Below are 9,125 nucleotides of genomic sequence, written 5' to 3'. Positions count from 1 at the left end.
GCAAGGTTTGTTTTTATCTTACTTCAGTGTTGAGAACACTAACTGACTAATCTTAAAATAAGGTACAATACATTTACATACAGGCCACAGCAGGAGATGTGGTTTGTTGATCACCTACGAGTGTCAAGTGACCTTAACAGGAAACAAACAGGGAAGGGTTTATTTCAGGTTAGGCATCACATTCTCAGTCTTAAAACAGAGTGTAATAAATTCATAAAATAGTCTGGGTTCAAAGTTTTATGCTGGTTGTGTTGAATTAGAAGGGGAAATGGACACATGCACACAGAAATAGATGGATCGGTGGTACATTTCTATCTCCATCTTTAGCTCTTGTGTACAGCGAGACAACCCAATTAAAGACCAACTTAGTTTAAGGCGCAGTACAGAGGTATGGTCTAAAAGTAGTGAGCCAACTACCTGAAAGGCATACAAAACCATACTGAAATTGATAAAAGCGTGTTAGTTTGCCAACTGATGTCTGTTGGCAATATAATTGCTGATGCCAGCCTGTGAAAGGTTTTCTTACATGTTTGCGAGGTGTGCCATCCTGCACCACATAACTACCTAGTGCATAGCCTGGAATGACAGGGGTGTTCATATGTTTCGTTTGCACAAGACCATATACCATCACAATGAATTTGTAATGATACCAAAACTAGTTGCCTATAAAAAAAGAACATACCTCAAAAAGGTAGAAAATTGTTGGTTTAATGTAATAAATATTGTACGACAGCCAGTTAAAATAGCTGAACAACATTTTATTATTTAACAAATTAAAAACAATACCTTGAAATTCTATAGAATATTCACTTAGACACGCTAACTTGGATGAGTGACAGTGTCTCTGTAGTTGTTGTGAAATTGTGAAATAATAAAGTCGTGATGAGTCAGTTTTAGATCATATCACTTTTCAGTGGGAGTTGTGGGCTCAGTGACGCTGGTGCCAGGACATCCTCCTTGATCATCTGATGTTGGCGGCTCTTGGTCCTCAGTGGCTGACAGCTGCATGGCAGAGAGAGAGCGGTCTAATGATGCAGCGGGGGCATCCTCTTTGGCCAGCAGGTTGTTCTTGCGCATGAAACAGGCCTGCTCATACGGGGGGTGGATGGGGGGCTGGGTGGGAGGCGTGTAGGTGTACTCTTTACCGGAATCCAGCTGAAAGGAGAAAGAGAAAGAGAGACCATGCAGACACAAAGGACAAAGAGAAAGCAACACAGACAAAAAGACAAAGAGAATATGTGTTGAGAATGAAATAAATATTGGCAGCATTTACACTACTTTTAAGTGGGTTTTGGTATTTAAAAAAAAAAAAATGTACTTTGGTATATTGTTGACTAATATATACTTCTTTACCATACAGATTGGTGTGGGTGAGAGCTCCTATATGATCAGTACCTGCAGAGGGTAGGTGCGGTCTGAATCAAAAGCACTCAGGTCACCGCAGGCGAGGAAAGGAACAATGATACGGTTGGGGCCCTCCAGCTGGTTAAAGTCTACATCTAAGTCAAAGACAGAGACAGACAATTATTTCAACAGAAACTGGAGGCATCACCTTACTGATTATCATCATTAAATTACTGCCAGACTATCAAATAAGTCATGCAATAATTAAAATGGCATTGTATTAAATGTTAAAGGGAACCATCAGTGCATTGTACCATAGGAATGATCCAACAGAGGGTTGGACATATTGGGGACGTAGCCTTCCGGTGGGGAGTAGTTTCGGCATACCACAAACGCCTCTGCAGAAGGAAAAGCAGAAATGTGTCAACCACTCTACTTCCTCAATAGGAAACTGCCCTTATATCAGAAGGCAGGTTTCTAGCCTGTGGAACTGCTCAACCCGTAGAAATGGCTGCATTCAAAAATGTTTCCCCATGCATGTTTAACATTTATACAGGGAGAGATGACATTGAACAAAAACTCTTCAGCACGACTCAAACTGAAATGTAAGGAGGCATCAATTTTTTTTCTCGGAATTAACACGTTTATGATCTCAATTGTTCAAATGGAAAGTCCATTCTGTCCTGCTGGGTATTGCAGTGTTTCTCCAGGATCCGCTGAACCGGTATGGAAGGAACATTCTATAATGCTCAACATTAAAAGGCTTAAAGTAACACTATGCAATTTGACACTTTTTGAGGTATGGTTTTATAGGCAACTAGTTTTGGTACCATCCTCAAATACATTTGGATAGTGTATGGTCATGTGAAGGACAGATAAACACCAGTCTTTCCCACTAGCCCTCCAGGATATGCACTACTATGTAGTTGTGTGTTTCCTGGCTGGAACACATGGCAAAAATGGAAGAAAAGCTTTAACAGCATGACACTAGCTATACTGCCAAAAGACACCAGTTAGTGTGTGGGCAGGCTTCTATCAGTGTCAACTGGGCTGTTGGTGGTGTTTACAAGGTTTTTGCATGCCTTTTAGGTAGTTAGCTTGCTAGTTTTGGAACAGAACTCCTTATTGCTGCTTTAAAGTAGCATGTTCCAAAACAGCAATCGCCTAATGTCTCTCAGACATTTCTCTCAGACATCTCTTGTTATTAACACGTACACCTGTCGTAAAATCAAATCCGAAATCAAATGAGAATTAATTAGCAGAATAAAAAAATCTCTACACCACCTTCACACCTTTTACAACAGTTTGACCAGATTGTAGAGGATTTGTCAAATTCATACAAATTAACAAGCAAGGCCTATAAGTTGATCAAAATACAGGGTTGCTGATGAAGTTGGACAGGCCTAGGACTAAAACAGTCATAAACTGTCTGCACTGGGGTTCTCCTTGTGCAGTGGCTCCCCCTACCGGTGAAGGACCTTCTCTGACTCACCTATGCTGGAGTTGCGGCTGCTGCGTGGCTTGGCGCAGGTGACCCGACTGAAGAAGATCCTCAGCTGGGAATACAGCAGGGTCACGTCCTTCCCCCGGAAGATCTGAGAATGGTAGCAGGAGCAACACAGAGGTTACATTTTTTTTTCTAAGCTTGTGTTGTATGTGGGCCTGTCAATAAAAGCATGTTTCATATATCGACCATTCCAATAAACTGGACTACAAAATACCCATTAAACAGTGCAGCATTCAATTTTCAAAGGAACTGAATTATTCAAATGCACATGTTTTATCCAACTCACCTTTGCAACAAACGTTCCACCTGTCTTAAGAACGTGTGTGGTGATGTTGAGAGCCTAAGTGAAACACAGTTTAGGTTAACCACAGTCCAAATCTACATACATTGCTTAACAACACAACAACATGAGCACCATCAACACGTCCACATATAGCTACACTGACCTTTGCTTACTTCACTCGAATCTCAAATTTACACTCCACAGCCTACACTTCACTTACCACTAAGTGGTAACCGCGAGAACATTCATCCTTTTCACCATCACCTATAGTGACATATAAGGCAACTTAGCTATGTCCACTCACTGTGCCTCTTTTCTTCCCCTTCTACTGTTGACTATCTACACTTTGGGATGCTGCCGCAGTCTTTCCACCCGATCTACCAGCAGAAACCATCTGCTTACAGCTGCCCATTCCCACCAAACTATTATGCACTAATTCTACTCTGCTTTTAATGTATGCCAGCCTATTTATCCATAATATAATCAAATGCCATTTTCTACTTCACTGCTCTGTCTATCCTTATAATAGAAGAACGCTTCTTTAAAAAAAAAAAAAGCCAGTATTTATTGTTACACCAGGTTTTATTGCTCTTAGCTTGACTGTTCTCTCCTCTGTTCTTGTACGTCGCTTTGGACAAAAGTTTCTGCTAAATGACTAAATGTAAATGTAACGCTGTATAACCACTTAGCTGTTTTACAACCAATCCTTTGAATGCTGGCTCTACAGCATGTACTGTAGGTCATGTTTCTTGTAATCATGTATGCATGATGTACATATGCTGCATGTGTGCTAATATGTTTTATCCTCGAATACGTGTAAGCGGATGGATTCACTCTTCTCTCCTCAACAACAACATACAACAAACCCCCCCTGGGTTCTGTAAAGCACCTAGAGACAATTTAAACCATTTTTGGCACTATATAAATACAATTTAATTGAATTGCTACAGCTCACAACATTCTTAACACATTTTTGTTTCTTAATTGGTGTAGACTAAACTTGCAGTAGAAGCTCTGATACACCATTTGAAAAAAACTAATTTGTTCGCCCCCAAAAAAAGATTAAGTAATAAATACACATTGTTTAACAGCTGTTATACCAGACAGAAGGTACTCACTGCAAGCAGAAGCTGAGCCTGGATGTACTCATCCACATCATGGAGTCCTGTTACTGTGGACAGAAATCACAAAGGTATTAATAAAACAGCCATCACAATCAGCTTTCATCAGCATAACCAAAGTGAAAGAAACCCTCAAAATCATGCTGAAGTACCTGTGAAGAGGCAACAAAATAAGGCACCATCATCACTACCATTTTTCATTCCCACCAGCCCACCATGTTTTCAGTATGTAGTTTTGTGGTCACAGGGACAAAATCCTATGTATATTTTTGAATTCCCACAGCACGATTTCACCACATATTCACTGGTGAGCATGTTAGATAACTTCTTTCAGTGGCAGCTAACCTGTAATTATGTAATAAAGTAATAATGTCTGCAAGACAAGGCTGTTGGTTGTTACCTCGATAGCGTCGGACAAAAAAACCTTAATACAGATTAAAAGTTCTTACCTGCTACAGTGCAAGCAAAAACAATATCACAGATAATGGTTAAAGGATGTTTTGCTGGTTCTAGATTCAGTAATTTGTACTGTGATGTGTACTTGATTCAGAAATGTGTAAGTAATTGGAAAATGGAACATGTACTAAGCGAGTGGAATCCTGAACCAAGCAAGCACATTATCCTACAGAGCACATTATCCTACAGAGGCCTGCTGGTAAGACAAGTGGAGGTTATTAAGCAACCCTTTAGACTGCAAATGGATAATTACTTCATCCTTCCAGCTCTCCCAGGACAATATGAAGAGGCAGATAGAGGTAAGATGAATGTGACAGGATCTGCATAATCACCACTGTGTGGATTTGGGATTAAATGGAGAGAAAGATCAAGGCTACACAACAAAATCAGGTCATTTGCGGGTGATTCTCCAGCTGATTCTCCAAATTCTTTCAATTTCAGAAAAATCCACTACTGTCCAAAAGTTTGGAACAGCCTTGAAAAAAAATCATGTTTCCCAGGAAAACTCACATTTTGATTTATCAAATAAGGTACAAAATGAAAAGAAAATACTGCCAAGGTTTAAAATAACATTTTGCCTTGAAATATTTTTTTTTTGCTGGAGTGGCGTTACAGTTTTTCACAGTTGTTAAGACCTAAAAAGTGAAAATTCTGCACAACCTTCACTTCATGTACCAATCGCTCGACTCAGTTTGGCAATACTTAACACTGCCTTATCTGCATTAGACTCTGATTTTCCTTGTTTACACTCTGATGTCAATTACAAATCACCTTGTCAAAACACTGTACACAAAGTTCAGTTGTTGCACACACTTCTCAAGTAAAATCTCAAAGCATCAACCTACAAGACACAAAGTCAAATCTCTAAACATTCAGGTCTTTTGACCAATTTGCAGTGAGGACTGCACCATAAAAGTGTCTTGCGCCTCTGTTTTGTTTGGTAAACTATGGAGAACTTTGAAAAGATCAACAACCAGAGAAGGAGAGGGTTTATGCTCATTCTCGAGTCATTGTCATTGTCATTCATATGGTGTTCCATTTCGATGAGTGTTTTCAATTTTGTGCTGCAGTGTGCAGCAAATGCTTAGCTGTGTGTACTCAATGAATGTATGTGTGTCTTTTGAAAATATGGCTGTGTGTACCAAATGAAAACACAAGTTCCATTTTGTGGACAGTTAAGAGATTTGATGGCAAAGAGTCCTCTCGCAAAGGGAGTGTCAGGTTTAGCATTTTGTGTGTGAGGTTTTCAGTTTTCTGTGTGCAGTTTTGAGAAAGCCCTTTGTTTTGAAAAACGGGTGTTAAGAATTTTTAAAGCAAGATAAATAAAGATACCAGATGCCAACCTATGAAGCATCCGTTTCTCAAATTAGAGCTTTTTTTATTCTCCAGTACAGTTGTGCACTGGGGCCTTTCACTTCCTTTTTTAAGCTTGGTTAGAGCCAGTCTGCATTGTTTGGTGAAGGATGTGGTTCACAACTTTAAATGGTTATCTTACTTTTCTTAGTCATGTATTGCACAGAAGAGCCTGTCTAAGAACAAAAGCATGACAAAGGAACTTCTTCTGAACGGTAGTATATTGAGTCCCACAGAACTACAGCCTTGTCCAGACGCTAACCTGCTGTATTCAATCTGATGTATACTCTGTTTTTGATTATGTATCTGGCATATCCAATTCCTTAATTGCCATTCTTTTTTTATTTAGTATTTAGTGCTTCAAGTTTGACAAAACATTTAACATTTAAACATTTAGCTGGCATAGTGTAAATGTAGGCAATGCATGCCATGTCTTACCATCCGGTGCGCCATCACACACAACCAGATCTGCAGACTGTCCCTCAAAATGCTTGATTATCTCCTCAGCTGTAGACAACTATCAAAAAAAAAAAAACATGAGGTGGTGACAGGTTAGTATGCGAAGTGTGTAAAAGAACACAAACAATTGCTATTTCCTATATATTAGCAACTGAAGTTCATATCCAACACATATTCCAAATGATATTGAAAAGAATATTTAGTTGTCTCATGTGGTTGTTTCCACCAATATGTTCATACCAGACATCTTAGCTCAGCTTAGAGTATTGATTGTAATACTAAAAGTGTAAACAGCACCTTAGTGATGTCTCCTTGAATCTGTGTGACTCCAGGTAGAGGGGCCATTGCCTGGAGGTCCACTGCAACAATCTTCACATCCTCTTTTTTCCCCTCTTTTGCCCTAAAGCACCCCACAGAAATGTGATCAGCATCAGATGCCAAACACTGCATTAGTACACACCTTAACCCCTGCATAATCCCAGCCAAATGCAAGCTCGCATATTCATCCTCATTAAGATGGTCAAGAGGGTTCAGTGTATTGGGCACACCCTGAAAATGGATGGTAGGAACACTGACAAAAATCTATTGATGGAAGTTCTGACAATTCTACTTAAGGCAATTTACAGAGGAGCAGGAAAACAAAAACACCTTTGTTTGAATGAAATGAGACTGAACGCACATCGTGCTCTGTGCAGTGCCACGACAAATTGGTAAATGACCATGTAGTATCTGATGATTCATACAGACACAAATTCTTCACAATGACGCGCATTAAGATCTCACCGGAGCTTTCGACTCAGCACCTGACTCCAGCTGCCTGGGGCAGCACACAAATCCACTGCACGATTCACCCCTGAGGAACACAACTGGCATTAGAATGTTAGACCAACCCATCAAGAGCACTCTAACACAACACAACTGTTTGAAATGACAAAAAAAATGCAAGTTTACTTTTCAGATATCACTGGTCAGAAATAGGTTGAAGCCAATTTTACCTTCAAAGAGATTGTACTCCTCGTCCAGCTGCAACAGTTTGAATGCACTTCTTGCTCGCCAGCCTTCCTCTTTCGCCTGTCTGTAGTATATATCTCGTTTATCCCTGGATGATCGCCCCATTGTGTCCTTTGTTCAGCCAATGGCCCTGTTCAACGAAAAGGAAATCTTGGTAATTGAAAATGCTCCTTGAAAATGTGAACGTTAGATTTTTAGATATGTGATTTTAAGGGACCCATGATGTTGTCAGCTAAGTAACCTACTTAGCTAGTGAGCTAACCTTGACGTTTCAACGACGACAAAGGCTGCTGTTATAGCTAGGGTCTGATGGGGTTACTATATGACCACACTGCATATTGTACTAGCAAGTTATCAATACGGGATTCTAACCACCAAATGGAACAGGACTGCCAAAAGCATTAGCCTAAGTACACGTTATGACAATAACGTTACAACTTTTACAGGTTACGCTACGTAAGGCATGATCTCCAGTGTCATCACATATATCTTACAGTAAAATCAAAACGTTGAATGCATGAAACTATACATGCCTAGTGTCAACTTAAATAGCAGGAAAATATCGGCTAACCAACGTTAACCAATCTACTTGGTTAACAAGCTAGTTTAAAGATAGCAAGAAGGCAGCTACATTCAGATGTCTTTTGCAATAGGGGACTAGACGAAAACAACGTAAAACAAACAATGCTCACTAAACACACGTGCAATTCAAGTCAATTACATCCACATTTCACCTTCTTCTGACCGCACTGATTTTAGGCTCTTACACAGTCGATAGGTATGATTACTATTCCTCCATACTTGAAACGTGTTTTGGTTGTGATAGAAGGACCCCGAACAATTAAATACAGTGGTCTGCGATAGTGCCTGTGCAAAATAAAATCAGTTTGGTGCTATAATAATATATCATTCGGATTCATTTGGTTTGAGAAAACATGTGAGGAGCCATGGTAGGTCTGAATGTAGCAAAATCTGTGTGTGGCAAAGCTGTAGGCAATTGACATTTGGGGGTGGGGGGAGGGGGGGCGGAATTGTATGTCACTGTTGTACTTTTTCAATGCAGGTATTTCTTCTTGTAACCTTGTAAATAGTGTATTTGTGCTTTTAAGAGTTTGGTTATGGACAAATGAGTGAATCATATTTGTGATGAGGTGCATTAAAGCAATTTATAAAATATAGCCTATTTAAAACTAGGCTACAAACTACTGGAAACAATATACTCTAGGTGGCAGCAAGAGAGAGAGATAATTCAGTATTGGCCATAATTAATGCAGTAGCCTACAATCTATCCCCCCCCCCCCCCCCCCCCTTAATACTATTGCTTAAACTTTTCTAACTGTGCATGGTTTAGCTGTTTTGTTGTTTGTTAAATATCTTAAGAACATTTGTGTAAAAGCAGAGTAGTAGTTTTAAAACTGTTTTAAGTTTAAAGCTTGATAAGGTTTTAAAGCTTTTTATTCTAACATAGTGCAGTTCTTTAAGCATAATCCATTTGAATGGATGGAGTTTTGTTTATAGATTGATATTTTTCACCTCTTCACTCGAGATGTCTTGATTTTTCTTATCCTTGGTTCTTATCCAACATTTACCT

General features: G+C 39.5%; 1 protein-coding gene across 4 annotated transcripts; it reads right to left on the bottom strand.

The window, feature by feature from the left end:
- Nucleotides 1-717: 717 nt before the first annotated feature.
- On the bottom strand, nt 718-8,345 carry ftsj1 (FtsJ RNA 2'-O-methyltransferase 1). 4 transcript variants are annotated; one of them, XM_080847331.1, is made up of 11 exons: nt 8,269-8,345; nt 7,519-7,664; nt 7,307-7,376; nt 6,821-6,923; nt 6,503-6,581; nt 4,253-4,305; nt 3,138-3,191; nt 2,837-2,939; nt 1,659-1,742; nt 1,396-1,499; nt 718-1,155 (listed from the first exon to the last, which is right to left on the bottom strand). In XM_080847331.1, exons 2-11 carry the CDS (start codon nt 7,637-7,639, stop codon nt 904-906), a joined length of 1,023 nt encoding a protein of 340 aa, XP_080703457.1. In that variant the 5' UTR covers nt 7,640-7,664; nt 8,269-8,345; the 3' UTR covers nt 718-903. The 4 variants fall into 4 exon arrangements, with proteins under 4 accessions (XP_080703457.1, XP_080703460.1, XP_080703458.1 ...); XM_080847334.1 differs by having other exon boundaries at nt 4,253-4,299; XM_080847332.1 differs by having other exon boundaries at nt 8,302-8,328.
- Between the last annotated feature and the right edge of the window lie 780 nt (nt 8,346-9,125).

The sequence above is a fragment of the Sprattus sprattus genome (assembly GCF_963457725.1).
Source record: "Sprattus sprattus genome assembly, chromosome: 11".
In the NCBI taxonomy this organism is placed as follows: Eukaryota; Metazoa; Chordata; class Actinopteri; order Clupeiformes; family Clupeidae; genus Sprattus; species Sprattus sprattus.
This window is presented reverse-complemented; position numbering and strand designations above follow the sequence as displayed.